We start from the raw sequence: 21,122 nt of genomic DNA on the forward strand, positions 1-21,122 counted from the left end.
TGAGGAAGCTTGTGGGCATGAATGTGTATAGGTCAAAATGTCAGGGGTTCACATACGAAGCAGGATAGTTTCTTGTTGCATTACAATCGCTGTGCCATGCAGTGAGGAGCAGCACCCACCTACACCCCCCTCCTTGTGGAAGGTTCTAACCAGGGCTTGCCATTCCTCCTTGTTGTATGGATCACGAAGGACATTAATCCTCTGCAGGGTTGGGACAGTGGAACTGTCAAACCTGGAAATGCAGGGGTGCATTAAAATATTATAAAACCTTTCATTTTAATGACAACTGAATGCTGATATACACGTGGAATTGTACATAAATTCCATTACTGTTATGAAGAATATGCATTTGTTTATATCAGTGAGCTTGGATATGTTTTGATCATATCTGTCCACCCTACATGTGAAGGGTCTCATATATCTGATTACAAAACCTTTGTATCATCTCTACCAGAGGTCCCCAACCCCCGGTTGGCCTGTTAGGAACCGGGCCGCACAGCAGGAGATGAGCGGTGGGCGAGTGAAGCTTCGTCTGTATTTACAGCCGCTCCCCATCGCTCGCATTACCGTCTGAGCTCCGCCTCCTGTCAGATCAGCGGCGGCATTAGATTCTCATATGAGCGCGAACCCTACTGTAAACTGCGTATGCGAGGGAATTAGGTTGCGCACTCCTTATGAGAAGTCAGAATCCGACACTTACTTTAGTCCGCGTGTGGCCCGCCCATTATTTCATTTACCACTTCCGTCCGCGCCTCTTTCCCGCACTGCGCACTTGTCTTAGTCAGAGATTTTGTAAGCCCACAAGCTAACCCTAGCCAAATTGAGTAAAAAATAAATGTCGCTGGAGAGCTTGTTTGAAAAAGGGGAAAGACCCAATGATGAAACAGCAGAAGATTCTAAGACTGCCAACAAAAAGAAAGCTGCATTTAAAAGAAAATACTAAGAGTCCTACTTATATTACGGGTTCATTGCAACAGGTGATTCACATTCTCCAAGCCCGTTTGTATAATATGTGGCGACCGGCTATCCAACGAAGCCATGAAACCTTAAAAACTGCTTCGCCACATGGAGACCAAGCACCCTGCATTAAAAGATAAGCTTTTGGAGTTTTTCAAAAGAAAAAAACGTAAACATGAAGAACAGAAGCAATTATTGAAAGCTACCACTTCATCAAATTTGTCTGCACTGAGAGCATCATTATTCGTCCATTACAATTGGTGAAGAGTCGATCCTGCCTGCTGCTAAGGACATTTGCCTTGAACTTTTGGGAGAGGCTGCAGTTCAAAAGGTGGCACGTGTTCCTCTTTCGGCTAGCACCATAACTAGACGAATTGATGAAATAGCAGAGGATATTGAGGCACAATTGTTAGAGCGGATTAATGAGTCACCGTGGTACGCAATCCAGGTCGACGAATCTACCGATGTTGACAACAAGGCAACAATGCTTGTTTTTGTGCAATATATATTTCAGGAGGATGTGCATGAGGATATGTTATATGCACTTTTGTTGCCAACCAACACCACCGCTGCAGAACTATTCAAGTCTTTGAATGATTACATATCAGGAAAACTTAATTGGTCATTTTGTGTCGGTATATGCACGGATGGAGCGGCTGCCATGACTGGACGGCTTTCTGGTTTCACTACACACTGTGTCATCCATAGAGAAATGCTGGCGAGCCGAAAAATGTCACCTGAACTTAACAACGTTTTGCAGGATGTGATTAAAATTATCAACCACATTAAAATACATGCCCTTAACTCACATCTGTTCGCGCAGCTCTGTGAGGAGATGGACGCAGAGCACACACGTCTTCTCTTATACACAGAATTGAGATGGCTTTCTAAAGGTAGATTACTGGCCAGAGTTTTTGAGTTACGAGAGCCGCTCCAGAGATTTATTTTAGAAAAAGTCACCACTGGCAGCACATTTCAGTGACACAGAATAGGTCGCAAAACTTGCTTACTTGTGTGACATTCAACCTGCTCAACGAGCGCAATCTGTCACTTCAGGGGAGAACGACAATTGTGTTCAAGTCGGCAGATAAAGTGGCTGCATTCAAAGCCAAACTGGAATTATGGAGGCGACGAGTGAATATTGGGACTTTGACATGTTTCAAACATTAGCAGAGATTTTGAAAGAGACCAAGCCAGGGCCTTCTTTCTCCCAGCTGGTGCATGATCACCTATCTCAGCTTTCAAACGAGTTTGAGCATTACTTCCCAACCACAAAAAACCCTGGAACTGGGAAGGAATGGATCCGCGACCCATTTGTGAATAAGCCAGGTGAATCGACTTTGTCCATGCTAGAAGAGGATCAACTGCTTGAGATCGCAAAAGATGGTGGCCTTAAAAGTATGAGACAACTTCAAATCTCCATACGTTCTGGATTAAAGTCAAGGCGGAATATCCTGAGATTGCCACAAAAGCACTGAAAATCCTGCTTCCATTTCCAACATCCTATCTTTGTGAAGCAGGGCTTTCTACAGTGACAGCAACCAAAACGAGATTACGGAGTAGACTGGACATAAGCAACACACTTCGGGTGTCACTGTCTCCCATCTCCCCCAGATGGGACCATCTAGTTGCAGGAAAACAAGCTCAGGACTCCCACTGATTCTGAATTATGGTTAGTTGTATAATTATTTCATTACATATTACAATGTAATCATAATATAAATAAAGTGCACGATAAATGTAATGCGTCTTCTTGGTTCTTTCGGTAAAGTCACGTAGAAGGGAAGTAATAAAATAATAAAAATAAAACATAATAAAATAAAATAATTCTCATGACGTTTCGGCTACAACGCAAGCAGCCGTCTTCAGGTGAAGAATGAGACACTACCAAGCTAGGAGCTTATATATAAGCTGGCTTGGAGGTGGAAGAGCGCCTTAACAAAAAGAATGTGCATATGAAGAGGAATTTAGCATATTCATGGGAAATGCGTAGGAGGTGGGTGGGGGGGGTTTCATAGTCATATTATGCCCATGCATTATGCAGGATCAACAGCACCAAGGGGGGGTGCAGGGAGTAGCATTAACAAAGGAAAGGAATGTTAATAGTATGTAGCTGCAGTTACTAAACAACCACGTAGAAAACTAAAGTATAAACTACATAAAAAACTACAGTATAAACTGCATAGCACCATCAGTATACTTACTATACTCTACAATAAGCTGAGTTACTAACAGCAAGTAATACATTACAATTCTACGTCGTAAAAATTATATAATATGCTTCCATCTAAACTTTATTCTCTTACATCACACGAGCATACACCGTACTATATACTGCCATAGATAAACCCAACATTAAATTATATACTGTATTGCTATAAACCACCTTATACATTTTAATATAACACTATGTATTATTCTACTCACCCTAATGTGTATCACACTGCTATATGTTTACTATACAATTACGATACTATATATTACTTTGTACATTGTATTAAGCATATAAATGTTATACTATTTGTTATTATACGCTGTACCATTGACCGTCGTGTCAATGGGTGAGTCGTGGGGGGAAAACTTGCAGCGGAGCAAAGAATCCATTCCCTGCGGAGAATACAATGCCAGTGAGTGGAACGCGGTCTGAAAGTCACCGTAAACGTGAACACAATCAGTTAAGATCCGAAATGGTTTATTACGTCCTTCCAATGATTGCCAAGCCAGAATCCATCTTCTCGGTTAAAATTGTCTCTGTGTTTGTATATGTGGATCGCCTCATGAACGAATCTCTCATGATAGCCAGATGGCTTGCAGAGAACCTCTGTCTTGGAGAAGTCAATGTCATGTGAGCCCACTGAGTTGTAACAGTGATCTGCCACGGCTGAGGTGTTTGTCCTACCGTGTTTCACCTCAGCCGTGGCAGATCACTGTTACAACTCAGTGGGCTCACATGACATTGACTTCTCCAAGACAGAGGTTCTCTGCAAGCCATCTGGCTATCATGAGAGATTCGTTCATGAGGCGATCCACATATACAAACACAGAGACAATTTTAACCGAGAAGATGGATTCTGGCTTAGCAATCATTGGAAGGACGTAATAAACCATTTCGGATCTTAACTGATTGTGTTCACGTTTACGGTGACTTTCAGACCGCGTTCCACTCACTGGCATTGTATTCTCCGCAGGGAATGGATTCTTTGCTCCGCTGCAAGTTTTCCCCCCACGACTCACCCATTGACACGACGGTCAATGGTACAGCGTATAATAACAAATAGTATAACATTTATATGCTTAATACAATGTACAAAGTAATATATAGTATCGTAATTGTATAGTAAACATATAGCAGTGTGATACACATTAGGGTGAGTAGAATAATACATAGTGTTATATTAAAATGTATAAGGTGGTTTATAGCAATACAGTATATAATTTAATGTTGGGTTTATCTATGGCAGTATATAGTACGGTGTATGCTCGTGTGATGTAAGAGAATAAAGTTTAGATGGAAGCATATTATATAATTTTTACGACGTAGAATTGTAATGTATTACTTGCTGTTAGTAACTCAGCTTATTGTAGAGTATAGTAAGTATACTGATGGTGCTATGCAGTTTATACTTTAGTTTTGTATGTAGTTTATACTTTAGTTTTCTACGTGGTTGTTTAGTAACTGCAGCTACATACTATTAACATTCCTTTCCTTTGTTAATGCTACTCCCTGCACCCCCCCTTGGTGCTGTTGATCCTGCATAATGCATGGGCATAATATGACTATGAAACCCCCCCACCCATCTCCTACGCATTTCCCATGAATATGCTAAATTCCTCTTCATATGCACATTCTTTTTGTTAAGGCGCTCTGCCACCTCCAAGCCAGCTTATATATAAGCTCCTAGCTTGGTAGTGTCTCATTCTTCACCTGAAGACGGCTGCTTGCGTTGTAGCCGAAACGTCGTGAGAATTATTTTATTTTATTATGTTTTATTTTTATTATGTTATTACTTCCCTTCTACGTGACTTTACCGAAAGAACCAAGAAGATGAATCCCTGCAGTCACGAAAGCTTTAAATCGAAAAATATAATGCGCTTGAGTCATCCCGAAACCACCCCCCCCCCCCCCCCCTGGTCCGTGAAAAAATTGTCTTCCACGAAACCGGTCCCTGGTGCCAAAAATAAAAACATTGATATAAAGAAATATTAAATATTTAAATAAAAGGCAGCTAGCTGCTGGGATCTGTTATGAGTTGTGAATGTGCCATATGTCCGTGCTGTGCAGGGCGTGTGTAATTGTCTCTCAAGTGAGTGCACGCATCCTGCAGTCACCTGCACGGTTCACGAGCAGAGAATCCGAGATCTCCACAGCTCCACATCCCCCATAATCAGCATCTCGCTCATCCCTACATGATCTCCCTATGAACCTCTAAGATTGCTCATCTCTCCCCATTTTCCCTGTAAATCCCCTACATCGCTCTCATCCCCATGTCTCTCAATGTGTGTCTCTCCATGTCCATGTGTCTGTCCCCGTGTCTCTCCCATTCCACCCAAGTCTTCCCATCTTACCCGGTAAAATAAATATTGTTTACTTGAAGTTACATTTTTTTAGTGATTTCCTTACCTTTCCTATATTTTGAACTCCAATCGTGTTTTTTCATCGTTGTTGTAACTTTCTGACCTGCCCCTACTTGACATATGTGAAAAAGGGCTTTATAGCTCATCGGATTCCTCAAGTAAAAATATTCTGATCTCCCCAGATCCCCAATTCATCCCATATCTCGCTCTTTATGCTTGGATATCTCCCAAAGTCTCTGTTTATCTCCCATGACCAGGTGTCTCTCCCTGTGTCTCTCCCCATGTATTTGTATCTCTCTCCCATGTTCCTGTGTCTCTCGCCATATCTCTACCAATGTCTATATCTCCTGCACATTCCCAAGTATCTCCCTGTGTCTTCTCACGTGTATCTGTCTCTCCCTGTGTCCCCTTGTTCTTGTCTCTCTCAAGGTCCCTACGTCTCCCATTACCTCGGTTATCCTATTGTCCCTGTCTGTCCCCTGTACCTCCCCAGTGAGCCGCACCTTACCTGCTTCTGTTTCCTACGACTCCATGTCCCCTGCAACCGCCTTCACACTGAGAGTTTGCAAAGCACTGCTACTCTATGATCGTGAAGCAATCCATGATTAAAATACAAGCTGCAGTCATCCCCATAACCACTGAAAAGAGGTAACATCGCTTCCTCTACTTCATATAAAACGTAAAGCATCAGAGAGCCCCATTGTGGGTGAGGAGACGTCTCTCTCACCTGGAGAGCTTCTTAAGGTCGTCGAGTAGAATCCGCAGCTGCTCCGTCTTCTTCTTGAATCTTTCGTCTGTCACAGCAGCAGCAGCACAAGGCAGATTACTGGGATCAAACTCGAGTCCATTGACTGAAGTCTCACGGCTTCCAGGCGTATTGAACAGCTCTCCCGTCCACTGGGTACCATGAGCCCATGGTGGAAATTCCACATTCCTATTGTAGATGCGAGTCACTCGACAGTATTACGACTTCCCAATAAACGACTCATTTTACCCACCACAGAGATTGGGCTGAGTCATCCCCCAGTGAGGATTAAACTCTCAACCTTCCAACTGTGAGTGGCATTCTGTGCTACAGCACCGACTGCCAATCCCCGTGCCTAAGGGGCTGAGGGTCCCAGCCAGGCTCCAGCTACAAGACTCGAGGTGTTCAGATCAGGGCCCTGATAGCTCAACATGACAGCCGCTGCTGTAACGCGAACAGGGAGCGGAATCGCTCTGCGCCCCCCACAGCCCCACGCGGTACGGGACGCGCGCACCGCACGTGTGCCACCGCCACACGCTGCGTCGCGCCGGGACGCTGGAGCCACAGGAGAGCGGCGCGAGTGCAACCCCCCCCCCCCCTCCGAGCCTGCGAACAGCGCTCCCCGCACGGAGGGAGAGAACTCCACCCACAGTGGGACACGTGGCGCTGCTCTGGAGGCCCCGTGAGTGGCCGGGCGGGTTGTGAGCGCCACACCGAGCCCAGGGCCGAGGGAGCTGTGAGGGGCGCTCGGCATCTGCCAAGCCGCCCAGCAATGCCTGTGGATGGAGACTCGGCGTGCGTGTGGCTCCCACGGTCACAGACGTGGCACGCAAGGTCCCACATGCATTCCAGTGAGCAGTGGCTCAAACATCCGTGCATATTGAGCATAAATACATTTAATTTTCAAGTGATGTGGTTTATATATTTATATGAGTGGTCCAATGGCTTCCCGTACAGAAGGCCATGTCTGTGTCGAGGTTTGTACCGTAAGGCCATGCGTGTACACAGGGCTGTGTGCTCAGGTCATGTGTGTACACCGGGCCCTGCATAGACAGGCTGCAGATTCACACGCTGCATGTAGAGGGTAGAGCTATGGGGCTGTGGTGAGGAGGCTGAGCCCCGAGACCCAGGTGCCGAGGTCAGGACTCGTGTGGCCCGGGTCCCAGCTCCTGTACGAACCTGTAGCCATGGCTCCACGTCCTCAGCTCGCGGTGTCACCCTCAACGGTGGAACCGCTCCCTCCTCACAGCGCTGTGGGAACAGAGGAACTCAGTGAGTGGGGGAACAGAGAGGGGGGTCAGTGATGGGGGGACAGCTGTGGGAACAGAGAGGGAGCTCAGTGAGGGAGGGGGAGGAAGAGCTGTGGAAAAACAATCCCATCACGATGGTAATTTACGTCACGAGTTACTGGTCGAGTTACTGGCATCCTGAGTTTGGGAAGTTTCTTAGCACGAATTATCAGTAAATGACCAAAAATACTCAGTAACAGGGAAAAATGTGGATCCCTTGGCACTAGCGGACAACTGGGTTGTAGAGAACAGAATAAAGGACAAAGGGAGTTGAACAGCAACATAATTAAATCGCGTATGCGTTAGATAATGAAATAATGAGTGCCCAATGGCGGAATGTCAAGCACATTAAGCTACGTTTATGCACAATCTCAGTGAGCTGTGGATCACAATAAAATAAACAAGTAGTGCCGTGGTGCAATGGTGTGCAGGCTGTGCTATGCACCTGGTAACCTGTATTCGATTTCCAACCATGGCTAACTTCAGTGCTGAGTGATATCTAAATCAGTCCTGGACATACACACATAACCAATCCCAACTGACCTAAATTGTGAAGTATGGTCAAACATTCCTCATGAACTACATGGCATGGAAAGGCTTCATCCAGAAGTAGATTTTAAAGGCCGTAAATTATTATTTAATAAAATAAGGAGGCAGAGCATTTCATGGGTGAAATGAGAGAACATCTAATCCAATAACCAGTGGGCCCATCACGACAACTTTATCTCCATGGCATTCACTTAGACAAGGCCAATCCTGCCAGGGTTCGCCTCCACTGAGTCCCATCAGCAGGGTGTGGCCAGTAAACAAACGTCACTGGGTAACCTGGTGGAGAGCCATCCACCATCACCGTGGGGCTACAGTGAAATGTCGCGAAGCAGTGGCTGTGGCCGTGCTGTGCCCTGGCGAGTAGCAGGCGATGATGCGACTGAAGCAGTTAGCAGGTGCCTCGGGAATACCAGGTGCCAATCCCATCTCCAGTTAATCATATCCATCAATCACTACCTGACCTCTTTACAATCAACTGCAGACCATATGTGGCAGGTCAAACCTCCAGTGATGTGTCTGCTCAACTGGGCATTGAGGTGGTTCTCATATACCGTGTATAGCCCTTAGCCAGTGTTGAAAATGTCACGGTAGTATGACGGGGGCGAGTCTATCCAGAGGACAACCACTGGTTGACTTCCCCACAAAGTGGTACTAATTTTATAGACACCAGATGGATGATGAACTCGCAGCCTTCCGACTGTGAGCCACACACTCTCCCAGTGGGCCACTGGCTGGCTGCGCTATTATCAAGACAACGTGAACATAATTGTATCAGTCACCATTAGAGTATTACCGATACACTGAAGATATCACCGAGTTTAGTTGGTTGCTCTGTTGTTGAGACAGGAATGGTGCTGTACAGTGTGAGCCCACGTGCGTGTGCAATGTGAGGCACATTCCCCAAGGCAAATGCTTCTTAAATTTAAATGTTAAACAAAACTGTCGCTTTACATTGTAGACCCTGCTATAGAAACAGGGAATTTTCCACACCGATTTAAATCACTAATAGAACTGATCCACAGACAACATTCATTTGGATATCAGAGACGCCAAACATGGTTATGCAAGTCCAGTGTTCTAGCACAATGGCTACCACATCAGCCACCCGGTGCTGCCTCACAACTCGGAGGCACAGAGGCTGCTGCTGTGTTCGACAGTTCAGCTTCTACATTCACCCGACAGTTTCTGCGTTGAGCTCGGCAAGAGAAGTGTGGAGTGGGTGACGGAGTGGCCGAGAGGGAACTCTGCTGAGGCCGCGCAGCCCCGAGGGCGGAGCGCTCCCCGTGCTGGGGCCCACAGAGGCTCGCACGGCACGGGGCCTGCGGGGCCATGACGTGACCAGGACTGCGTGGTAGTACAGCAAGTAGGTTGCTGCCCTGTACTGTACAGGGATGCTGAGTGGTAGCCCCTCATATGCGAAGGGATACCCCCCAAGTTGTCAGGTTGCTCCCTCACGCGTCAACGCTCCGTCAGGAATTTGCCAAACATCCCCAGCAGGAGGCTCCTTACACGAGTTTTGTCTCTGTGATGTGTCTTGAATACGGGGCAATCACCATTACACTTAACTACACCCCTAGACACACAACCATTGTATATCATTAAACGTATAACGTCCATAGTGAAATGCAATGCCAATGCTGTGGCGTGTCACACTGCATGGAGCAAGCCCCTCAGAGTGTCTGCAGGCAGCGCGAGGCGGGGTCTGGGTTAGGGACGACCCCGGCCTGAGCATCGTCAGCCCCGCAGTCTCAGACGGCCGCAGTTCGATTCCCGCACCGCTCAGTCGTTTGTGTCAGGAACGACTGAATCACGCAGTCGGCTCTCGAGTGGACGTTAAAGACCCAGCCCTGACGCCATTCGAGAGTAAGGAAACTACTGCGTGTTGGCATCACAGCACTCCTGTGGGTATTACAGTGAACTACAGACACCCCCAGGTCTCTCTTACTAAACACAGCAATAGTCTCGCTGGTTAAATAAAGGCCACAGGGTAAACAATCGCGACACAGTTTAACTGAGTTGGCACTATCAGCAGTTTTGACCACCCCATGAACACCAATCGACTATGAGCCAGATCCCCGTGTTGATGAAACGGCTGAGAGACATCGCCCTGGCGATTTGCCCGATCCTTAGCGATGGAGAGAGAAGCGAGAGGACGAGGCGCGTTCTCTAGCACGGGAGCGAGCGCGGAGCCCGGCCAGAGCGAGCCGCCCGCCTGTGGCACGGAGACGATGCAGTACCCCAGCTCGTCCTGCTGCTCTCCGAGCCCTCCCGTCTCTCACCTGGCTTCAGTGTTGACTTCGACATCACCACGAGAATAACAACGAGCGAGTAGTCACCGATACGAGGCTGTGAGAGAGGTATTGGTTGTGTGAGAGAGGTACTGGTTGTGTGAGAGAGAGGTACTGGTTGTGTGAGAGGTACTGGTTGTGAGAGGTACTGGTTGTGAGAGAGAGGTACTGGTTGTGAGAGAGAGGTACTGGTTGTGAGAGAGAGGTACTGGTTGTGTGAGAGAGGTACTGGTTGTGTGAGAGAGAGGTACTGGTTGTGTGAGAGAGAGGTACTGGTTGTGTGAGAGAGGTACTGGTTGTGAGAGAGGTACTGGTTGTGTGAGAGGTACTGGTTGTGAGAGAGGTACTGGTTGTGAGAGGTACTGGTTGTGAGAGAGGTACTGGTTGTGAGAGAGGTACTGGTTGTGTGAGAGAGGTACTGGTTGTGTGAGAGGTACTGGTTGTGAGAGGTACTGGTTGTGAGAGAGAGGTACTGGTTGTGAGAGAGAGGTACTGGTTGTGTGAGAGAGGTACTGGTTGTGTGAGAGAGGTACTGGTTGTGTGAGAGAGGTACTGGTTGTGTGAGAGAGAGGTACTGGTTGTGTGAGAGAGGTACTGGTTGTGAGAGAGAGAGGTACTGGTTGTGTGAGAGAGGTACTGGTTGTGTGAGAGAGGTACTGGTTGTGTGAGAGAGGTACTGGTTGTGTGAGAGAGAGGTACTGGTTGTGAGAGAGGTACTGGTTGTGTGAGAGAGAGGTACTGGTTGTGTGAGAGAGGTACTGGTTGTGAGAGAGAGAGGTACTGGTTGTGAGAGAGAGGTACTGGTTGTGTGAGAGAGGTACTGGTTGTGTGAGAGAGGTACTGGTTGTGTGAGAGAGAGGTACTGGTTGTGTGAGAGAGGTACTGGTTGTGTGAGAGAGAGGTACTGGTTGTGTGAGAGGTACTGGTTGTGTGTGAGAGGTACTGGTTGTGAGAGAGAGGTACTGGTTGTGTGAGAGAGGTACTGGTTGTGTGAGAGAGGTACTGGTTGTGTGAGAGAGAGGTACTGGTTGTGTGAGAGGTACTGGTTGTGAGAGAGAGAGGTACTGGTTGTGTGAGAGAGGTACTGGTTGTGTGAGAGAGGTACTGGTTGTGTGAGAGAGGTACTGGTTGTGTGAGAGAGAGGTACTGGTTGTGTGAGAGAGGTACTGGTTGTGTGAGAGAGAGGTACTGGTTGTGTGAGAGAGGTACTGGTTGTGAGAGAGAGAGGTACTGGTTGTGAGAGAGAGGTACTGGTTGTGTGAGAGAGGTACTGGTTGTGTGAGAGAGGTACTGGTTGTGTGAGAGAGAGGTACTGGTTGTGTGAGAGAGGTACTGGTTGTGTGTGAGAGGTACTAGTTGTGTGGGAGAGGTACTGGTTGTGTGAGAGAGAGGTACTGGTTGTGTGAGAGGTACTGGTTGTGTGTGAGAGGTACTGGTTGTGTGAGAGAGGTACTGGTTGTGTGTGAGAGGTACTGGTTGTGTGAGAGAGGTACTGGTTGTGTGAGAGAGGTACTGGTTGTGTGTGAGAGGTACTAGTTGTGTGGGAGAGGTACTGGTTGTGTGAGATGCGTTACCTTCCCGAATGTCAACGCTAAGATTGCCAGGAGCTCTTCCTGCCCCAACGATTCAGGCGCAGATCTCAAAGTCGCGCAGCGCACAAGCGGTCACCGGGTTTGACGATTCGGTCAACCCCGACCTGGGACTACTCAGAGCTCTCTTACCTCTCGCAGCAGCAGCGGCGGCTCCTGCTGCTCCTGTCCCGGCCTCTGTAGGCGACGCAGCGATGAGCTCAGTGCGGGCGACTCTCTCCTGAGCTCTGGCTCGTTCTCCGCTTCTATCCTCACTGCCGAATTAGCGTCTCTCGCCCAGTGAGGCGGCGAGGTGCGAGGGGGGCGGGGAGTTTCACTTCGCTTGGCTCCCTGCCAGGGGCTTTCCAGGCTGGGACGCGGGGCGGGGGCAGCACCCGGGCTGGTCACGTGGTCTGGTGGTGTTTGTGCAGTGAAGGGCCATTGCCCGAAACGTCGCCTATTATATATTTTATTTTAAGGAAGCATCATTGACGAAGTTGTTGGGTTTGATGATGGGTGTGTTTACACTGTGTGGTATATGGTACATGGTGTGTGTAGTGTGGTGTGATGGGTGTGTTTACACTGTGTGGTTTATAGTACATGGTGTGTGTAGTGTGAAGTTGGGTGTGTTTACACTGTGTGGTGTATGGTACATGGTGTGTGTGTGAGGTGTGATGATGGGTGTGTTTACACTGTGTGGTATATGGTGTGTGTAGTGTGGTGTGAACTTGGGTGTGTTTACACCGTGTGGTGTATGGTACATGGTGTGTCGTGTGGTGTGATGTTGAGTGTGTTTACACAGTGTGATACATGGTGTGTGTAGCGTGGAGTAATGATGGGTGTATTAACACTGCACAGTGCAGGATGTTTTATATTTTAGCAGCAGTTACATGTTTGTACAGAGATGACATCGATGCTCATTAGGGATCATCCAGTGTAAGGGTTGTGAGTGCATTTAATAACTCAAATTTTCAAATAATTGCTTTGAAATTGGTAAATGTCTTTCGAGATGATTTTTTTTAAAATAAAGAATACTGTAATGTGCAGCTCAAGTTTAGTGTGGATCACACTTCGGGTTTCCTGTTACTGATTGGGTTTTCTTCGGTAAATTACAAAAAATTGTTCGTAAAAGGATGCAGTCACGTTTTTATTCACGTTTTGAACGGGTTCCCTGTTGATGTAACATATGGAGCAAGTAACGATGCTCGCTGTTTGCATCACGACCTGTGTCTGCGTACCCGTGATAGTGTAGCTAACAATTGTGCCGCATAGGGACGCTCTCAAAGTTCCGTTCACATTCTGAGAGAGGCAAACTAAGACAAGTCAAAGTGAACGACTTCAACTGTCTCTCGTCTCAACCAGCACGGTGTGGCGCTCATCTTCATAGGTGGCTCTGAGTCGGCAGTGGAAATTCGTGAACCCGTTCAACACGGAGGCTGGGTGCCCACTGGCATGCTCACTTTGCTGACCCGCCCATACTGGACATCTGTGACAAAGAGCTTCAAAGCTCATCGGATTCCTCCACTCTAAATAAATACAGATTCTGACTTTACAGGTGTGAGGGTCAAAGTAACGCGTTCCGCACAGTGCCCGGATACGGAACCCAAGCACGCAGGTAAAGTTGGGGGCTTTCCGACAGTGGCGGTGTTGTTCGCTCGCGGGTTCCTGAGACGCTCGGCACACAGAGCCGCCCTGCAGCCCAACCACACCCAGCACCGTGTGTGTGGGCATGGTCCCTGTGTACCTGTGTACAGGTGTGTGGGTACAGATACACAGTGAAGCTGCATGGTCTCCCTTGTGTACCTGTGTACAGGTGTGCGGGTCGACTCTACTCAAGACTCTTAAGAGGCCCAAATGCCCACTGACAGTGTTTTGGGAGTTTACTCTCCACACTTGGGATTGTCACTGCATGTGGCGTCACTGATAGACGCACAGGGAATGTTTTGTCTGATGCAATATTCAGCTGTTTAGCTGTGTTCAATAACACTTCGCTAATGTGCACAAAGAACTGCACATGTGGCCACGTAGTTATAATAGACCACAAACTGAAACATTTAGAAATTATGGCCAACCAACAGGCAGCAGTGAAACAAAGACACAACTGTAGACCGGCTTCGTCTTTATGAGGACTCATCAGTGGAGCAGTCATCAGTCTTCACTGCTGCCGTATGCCCCGGGGAGCCTTACGCAGGGACAGGGCTGATATCTCGGCCTCGCTGTGCGCTGCGTTGCACCGCCAGTCGAGTAGATAACCTTGCGTTCAATAAACCCTCGGAGCCAGGATGAACGTCCAACTCCAATCGTCATTTATTGATTGTAACAAGGTAAAACTGGTGAGAAAAAACAGATACAGCATCTGTTATAATCCGGAAACACCCACACAATGAACACCACAGCATCAGAACATTGTCTTAGATAACAATAGATCCTGGACGGACCAGGCCCCTACATTACCACTGAACAACTAGACAAAGCACAAGCCGGTGCGTTGCATACAGGAACATCGTGTATTCATCCCACTGCACCCCAAATGTACAGCATTACACATAACACTAAACTGTGGATGAGATACTTCGTCATCTTTACTCTCAGGATCGCAACATAGGCACAAGTCTGACTCAACCTACTAAATCACAAGTAACATCCACAATAAGGAAAGTCGCAGGCTTCGTTATTAACTAGGCCTCGTATTTACTACAACTGAACGGCACCATAAAGGCATTTACATCACTATAACGGTCATTCCAACATTACAACAGCATTGCCAATATTATAGGAATATAAACAACTTACAGACAATGCTTCTTAAGCTCCCACAATGGACAAGTGCGGCTGTGGTCTCATTGAGATGTGATGCGTGCCGCCATCTTGACTTATCTGTGTAATGGCCGACGCCCGCGTGGTACAGTGGAAATCTAAAATCGTAACTTCCTGGTCACGTGACCAAAATTAGCATAAAAAAACAGGAACTTCCTGTGAACGTACGCTCCACATCTGCCGTGAGGCAAGACAGCTGACCTCTATACTATGGTTGGTCATTTTTTCGAATTGTTTTAAGTTGTGGTTTATAAATACAACATGGTCACAAATGTAAGTTATGTCTGAGCTCGTGGCCTGGATGAGGTTGAGAGGCGTTGTACATGCGGTGTGCATATATGTGCGTTGTTAAATTGATTTGGAAAGTTAGTGCTTGAGGAGGCTGTTATTCATTAGTGGATAGAGCATGGGTAATCACGATGAAGGATCGCTTTGAAGCCTACTTGGTTCAATATAGTATCTGGTGAGTGTTATGTGAGTGGTGTCAGGAGTGTAGTACCTGGTAAGTGGGGTGAGTAGTATCTGGTGAGTGGCAAGCGATTAGTGAGTGTTAAGTGAGTGGTGTCAATGTCTGGTGGGTGATGACTGGTATCTGGTGAGTGGTGTGATGAGTGTGAGTGTCTTGTGAGGAGTGTAAAATAAGAGGTGAGGGCTAGGTGAATGGTGTAAGATGAGTAGTGAGTGGTGAGTTTTAATGGTGAGTATGAGTGGTGAGGGCTAGGTAAGTGTGAGTGGTGAGGGCTAGATGAGTATGAGTGGTGAGGGCTAGATGAATGGTGTATGACGAGTGGTGAGTGGTGAGGGCTAGATGAGTGTGAATGGTAAGGGCTGTGTGAGTGGTGAGGGCTGTGTGAGTGGTGATGGCTAGGTGAGTGTGAGTGGTGAGGGCTGTGTGAGTTGTGAGGGCTAGGTGAGTGGTGAGGGCTAGGTGAGTGTGAGTGGTGAGTGTCTGGTGAGTAGTATAAGATGAGTGGTGAGGTTAAAGGAGAGTGTGAGTGATGAGGGCTAGGTGAGTGGTGGTGAGTGTGAGTGGTGAGAGCTAGGCGAGTGAGTGGTGAGTGGTGAGTTTGAGTGTGTGGTGTGAGTGAGTGGTGAGTGTGAGTGGTGAGACATCATCAGGCTGACCACGAGTGCTGAGGGCTATGAGTGGTGTATGATGAGTGTTGAGTGGTGAGGGCTAGGTGAGTGTGGGTGGTGAGTGAGTGAGTGAGTGGTGAGTGTGAGTGGTGAGTGAGTGTAAGTGGTAAAGGCTAGGTGAGTATGAGTGGTGAGTGAGTGTTGAGTGTTGAGTGAGTGGTAAGTATGAGTGGTGAGTATGAGTGAGTGGTGAGTGTGAGTGGTGAGTGTGAGTGGTGAGTATGAGTGGTGAGTGAGTGTAAGTGGTAAGGGCTAGGTGAGTATGAGTGGTGAGTGAGTGTGAGTGGTAAGAGCTTGGTGAGTATGAGTGGTGAGTGAGTGTGAGTGGTGAGTGAGTGGTAAGTATGAGTGGTGAGTATGAGTGGTGAGTCAGTGGTGAGTGAGTGGTGCGTGGTGAGTTAGTGTGAGTGGTGAGTAAGTGTGAGTGGTGAGTGAGTGTGAGTGGTGAGTATGAGTGAGTGGTGAGTGAGTGGTGAGTATGAGTGGTGAGTGAGTGGTGAGACATCGTCAGGCTGAGCACGAGGACCAAGGTGAGGAGCGCCGTGGCCACAGCCGGCGGCGCTTCCTCAAGCAGCAGCACCAACGCGCCAGACGTGACACGTCGCGGTTGTTGTTGTTGTTCTAGGGGTTTATTTTATACTAGTAGGAAGTACCCGGCGTTGCCCCGGGGGAAAAACATATTTCAAAACGTGTCTTCTCTTAGCAGCGTGACTACTGGGTAGACTGCATCCAGTCTATGATCGTCTCGTCGCGTGCGGTGGGGTAAAGTGTGGGTATGCTCACCTCTTCCAGGGCATCTGGTCAGCGTGGAGTAATCGAACAGGCGCCCTCTCGAGCTGCCTCCAGTGAAGCCCCTTCCACGAGCAGCGGTGCGAGCGAGCACTTGCGGGGCTGCGCCTTGACGCTTTGACTGAAACACGAGGAGGACATCGTCCACGCAGTGACCTCGAATCGATTATAATCAGCAGCGTTTTAATAATCATCAGAATTATCATCACCATCTTCTTAATTATCATCTTCGGTAGCATTTTCAGAATTATCATCATCCGCAATGCGATGACTGTCATCAGCAGCATCATAGTTATCATCAGTAACATCTTAAAAACTGTCATCAGCAGCATAATTAGCAGCATCGTCATATTTATCAACATCAGCAGCAGCAATGTCGTTCTAATTATAATCAGCATTATGATCAGCAGCAACATTGTCGTAACTGTCATCAACAGCATCCTAATTATATTTTGGTTCTTTCACGTAGAAGGGAAATAATAAAATAATATAAATATTTTTGTTTTATATTTCTATTATTTTATTATTTCCCTTCTATGTGACTTTACCGAAAGAACCAAGAATATTAATCCCTGCAGTCACGAAAGCTTTAAATAAAAAAAAGCATCCTAATTATTGTCATCACCATCATCGCATTATCCTCATCATCAACACCTTCGTCAAAACGATAATTATGAACTTCATAATGATAATCAGCAGCAACGTCATCAGCAGCATTGTATTGAATACTAGCGGGAAGTACCGGGCGTTTCCCGGGGGAAAAATATATTTCAAAATGTATCTTAAAAACATAAAGTCACGTAGATGGACAAAGAATAAAAGTAATATAAAAAATCACGACGTTTCGATCGCAACACAAGCAATCGTCATGAGGTGAAAAAATACTGCAGAACTGCCTAGGCAGGATAAATATTTATCCTGCTTAGGCAGTTCTCCTGCTGTATTTTTCACATGAAGACGATTGCTCGTGTTGCGATCGAAACGTCGTGATTTTTTTTATTCTTTATTATTTTTCGATCAACGTGATTTTACCGAGAGACCCAAAGAGTATGAATTCCTATAGTCACGTAAGCTTTAAGTCAAGATATAACATTTACTGCTCATAGACAAATACTGAGCTATCATGAAAGCCCGGCGTTCCGTTTGTCCATTTGTCCGTCAACAAAGTTAAAGAGGCTTGCAGAAGTCCAGAATTAAAAAGTCATAGAAAGTGGGGGGTAAATAGTTGATCTAAAAGTTTCCAAAAATTGTCGACCCCCCTCCCTCCAAAAATATTTTTACCCCCCCCCCGCCAATCTTTATTTTGGAGGCACAGACACCTACACACGCTACACACAATAGAGTCAGTAGTGTCTAGTGACTCTATTGCAGTGTCTGCTCACTCTGTAGTTGTATCTACCGTCTCTGTAGTAGTATCTAGTGACTCTACAGTAGTATCTGCTGACTCTACAGCAGTACCTACTGTCTCTGTTGTAGTATCTATTGACTCTACAGTAGTATCTGCCGACTCTACAGCAGTACCTACTGTTTCTGTAGTAGTATCTATTGACTCTACAGTAGTATCTGCTGACTCTACAGCAGTACCTACTGTCTCTGTAGTAGTATCTATTGATAATAAAGGTTTTTGGGTGAGATCGCGTTATCTATAAATGTGTCATAACCCTCCACCACCCGACACAGGCCAACAGTAAAAAATGTGTCACGTTTACAAAGGACAAATAGTTCACTACTTTAGCCCACCGGTGTGTTGAAGAGTGAATCAACATCATTTACAATGTGAGTACTGTGACGTTTCGCTGGTAATCACAGCCAGCATCATCGGGCAATTCGCCAGAATGGTGAAGCCCTCCACTTGCTCCCGCTCTTATATAGAGCAGCAGCACGGTGACGTCATCGTGTAACTCATTCAGCTGCAGTGATTGGAAGCGGAGAGGGGGAGGGTATTGTAATTATATAATAGATTGGTAATCATTCAATTGTTATTCATTGGTATTTGCTTCCCTTATAAGGAATTGTAATTGTGTTATATATTTTATTTAACAATACGCTTCCAGGCCGCACTAAGCCTGTAGCTGTCAGAGCGATTAAAGTTATTTGTATTTCTCTCAATTTCAATGGATTCTCTAATTAGTCTTGGCCAGTAGTAATTCTGTAGTAGTAACTGCACACGTTGAGGTGGGGAGGGGAGAGGAGGACATCAAAACGTGCAGAATGTACCTCAGCGTCGTGCCTCTGTGTTGTTTTCCCGCCTTTTTGTCGCCAAGGGGAAGCTCCCTCACGCCGCCGCGTGCGTTGCCAGGGGCAACCACGAGGCGGGATTCCCGCGCGTGCGTTGCTAGGGGCAACCACGAGGCGGGATTCCCGCGCGTGCGTTGCCAGGGGCAACCACGAGGCGGGATTCCCGCGCGTGCGTTGCCAGGGGCAACCACGAGGCGGGATTCCCGCGCGTGCGCGGATGCGTGCTTTGGCGTTCGCGATCAGCGTAATAATGTAAATTGTTATAAAGTGTGATTTTATTATTCTTGGTTCTTTCGATGAAGACCGCTTGTGTTGCGATCGAAACGTCGTGGGTTTTTTTAACTTTTATTTTTAATTTAATTTAATTATTTTTATTTTCTATTTACGTGACTTTACCGAAAGAACCAAGAATATGAATTCCTGCAGTCACGAAAGTTTTAAGTCAAAATGTGATTTTATTAGTTTACGTTCGACGGAGGGTAAAAACAAATAGCGCATTTTCGTCTGGGGGCTTAGCGCGTTGCAAGGCATGCGCAGACAGAGAGACAGATAAAAAAAAGTACTTTAATAGTTAATTATATTATTGTTGTTAGTCAGAGACAAGTGGCTTCTAAACCATGACCACACACGGACTGGATTGTGTTCACTGTCCTTGCATCAGTCGCCACGAACGCGTGCACCACAGCGAGTGCCGCGAGTGCGACTTCTGTGCAGGGTCCATGCTGGGGCTGAGCCGCATCGCGTGAGGCTCGTGGCCACCTTTTAAAGCGCTCGCCACAAATGAAGCACCACCACCACCACCACCTTGGTGATCTCGTCTAGGGGCATAAACCACCATCACGCCAACTCCGGCCATCCTCGCAGCGGCCTTTGGCTGGCCATCGAACAAAGACGGTCACCGCATCGCGCGCTTTCAGATGCGCTTCTGCGGCCGTCTGGAACGCTCTTCCTTACGATATTAGGAAGCCACTGGGTCTATGCACTTTTAAATCTGGATTGAAAACTCATTTCTTTAGAACTACCCTTTTTCTTGATGACGACCGCTTGTGTTGCGATCGAAACGTCGTGGCTTTTATTTTATTTTTCAGGCTACAGTCTACAGTACACCCACTCCGATTAGAACCAGGCTACAGTATTATTGTTATTCACTCTATTTGTATTATTTTTCTATCGATGTGACTTTACCGAAAGAAGCAAAGAATATTTTTAGAACAACTTTTTGTTTTAAGTTTGTTGTCCTTCCCCGTCACCTCCAATTAGCACGGTTGGTTACGTACGGCGCAAAAGAGGTTCAACATACACACAAATCCACAGATCCCCCGTATAGCCTTAATAGACTGTTGAGGCACGTCCTGTTAGCGAGCACCTGTGAAAGCCGGCACAGCACACGAGGGGGTGGGTGGCCAGCACCACGCCCGACCGCTTTTGTCTCCCTAGTGGCGATGTTTACACACCGCACCAGGTACTAATTTTGAGCATGATACGACCACACACAAATACGTGAGTGATCCCCACGAACTGGGTGACATTGGCTGACAGAGCTGTTGCACTGCCCGGTGAGGGGGCACATTGTCCGTGTCGGTGTGCCCAGAGTCAAGCAGCAGGCGCGGCGTGAGACGTGAGTGGTGCAGGGAGGTTCCACAGAGAGGCGGCTGGGTGGCCGGGTGGCCTGCACCGCGGCAGGGCGCTGCTGGGACCCTGCTGGGCTCTCAGGCGACGCGAGCTGATGGCCTCGTCCCAGTTCAAACTCCCAGCCCATGACGCCAGCAGCACGATTTGAATACGAGGTGGAACTGAAAAAAGAAGACATTTAATATGAGAGAGTTATGGAGGAAATCGATTGAGTGGATGAAGTAAAATGATTATCGTGCTTATGATGGTGTCATTTGTGTGGCGTTATTTTAATAAACAATCACACATGGATCATCGGGTAATTCACTGACGTCACGCCGGGTTTATAAATGTGAAGTATTGGAAATGACGGCAGGAAACTCCTTGACGGGTAACACACTTTTTATTAAATCTTGACTTGTCACAATACAACGTGTGGTCTCTATTCTTCCGACTGCACACTTCACTTAGCTCGTGTAGACTCTCTGCCTCTGGCTACACTCTTCACTTAGCTCGTGTAGACTCTCTGCCTCTGGCTACACTCTTCACTTAGCTCGTG

At 47.1% G+C, this 21,122-nt stretch overlaps 1 protein-coding gene across 2 annotated transcripts in view; it reads right to left on the reverse strand.

Annotated features, from left to right (window-relative positions):
• The window catches only part of LOC144951822 (uncharacterized), a 135,697-nt gene extending 123,261 nt beyond the window's left edge, over positions 1-12,436 (reverse strand). For both annotated transcript variants that reach the window (XM_078882167.1, XM_078882166.1), the window contains exons 1-4: positions 12,125-12,436; positions 7,457-7,528; positions 6,260-6,326; positions 120-232 (exon numbers count right to left, since the gene is read on the reverse strand). In XM_078882167.1, coding sequence (XP_078738293.1) covers positions 120-232; positions 6,260-6,326; positions 7,457-7,466 — 190 coding nt within the window. In that variant the 5' untranslated portion in view covers positions 7,467-7,528; positions 12,125-12,436. The remainder of the gene's footprint in view (positions 1-119; positions 233-6,259; positions 6,327-7,456; positions 7,529-12,124) is intronic.
• Between the last annotated feature and the right edge of the window lie 8,686 nt (positions 12,437-21,122).

The sequence above is a fragment of the Lampetra fluviatilis genome, chromosome 3 (genome assembly GCF_964198595.1).
Source record: "Lampetra fluviatilis chromosome 3, kcLamFluv1.1, whole genome shotgun sequence".
In the NCBI taxonomy this organism is placed as follows: Eukaryota; Metazoa; Chordata; class Hyperoartia; order Petromyzontiformes; family Petromyzontidae; genus Lampetra; species Lampetra fluviatilis.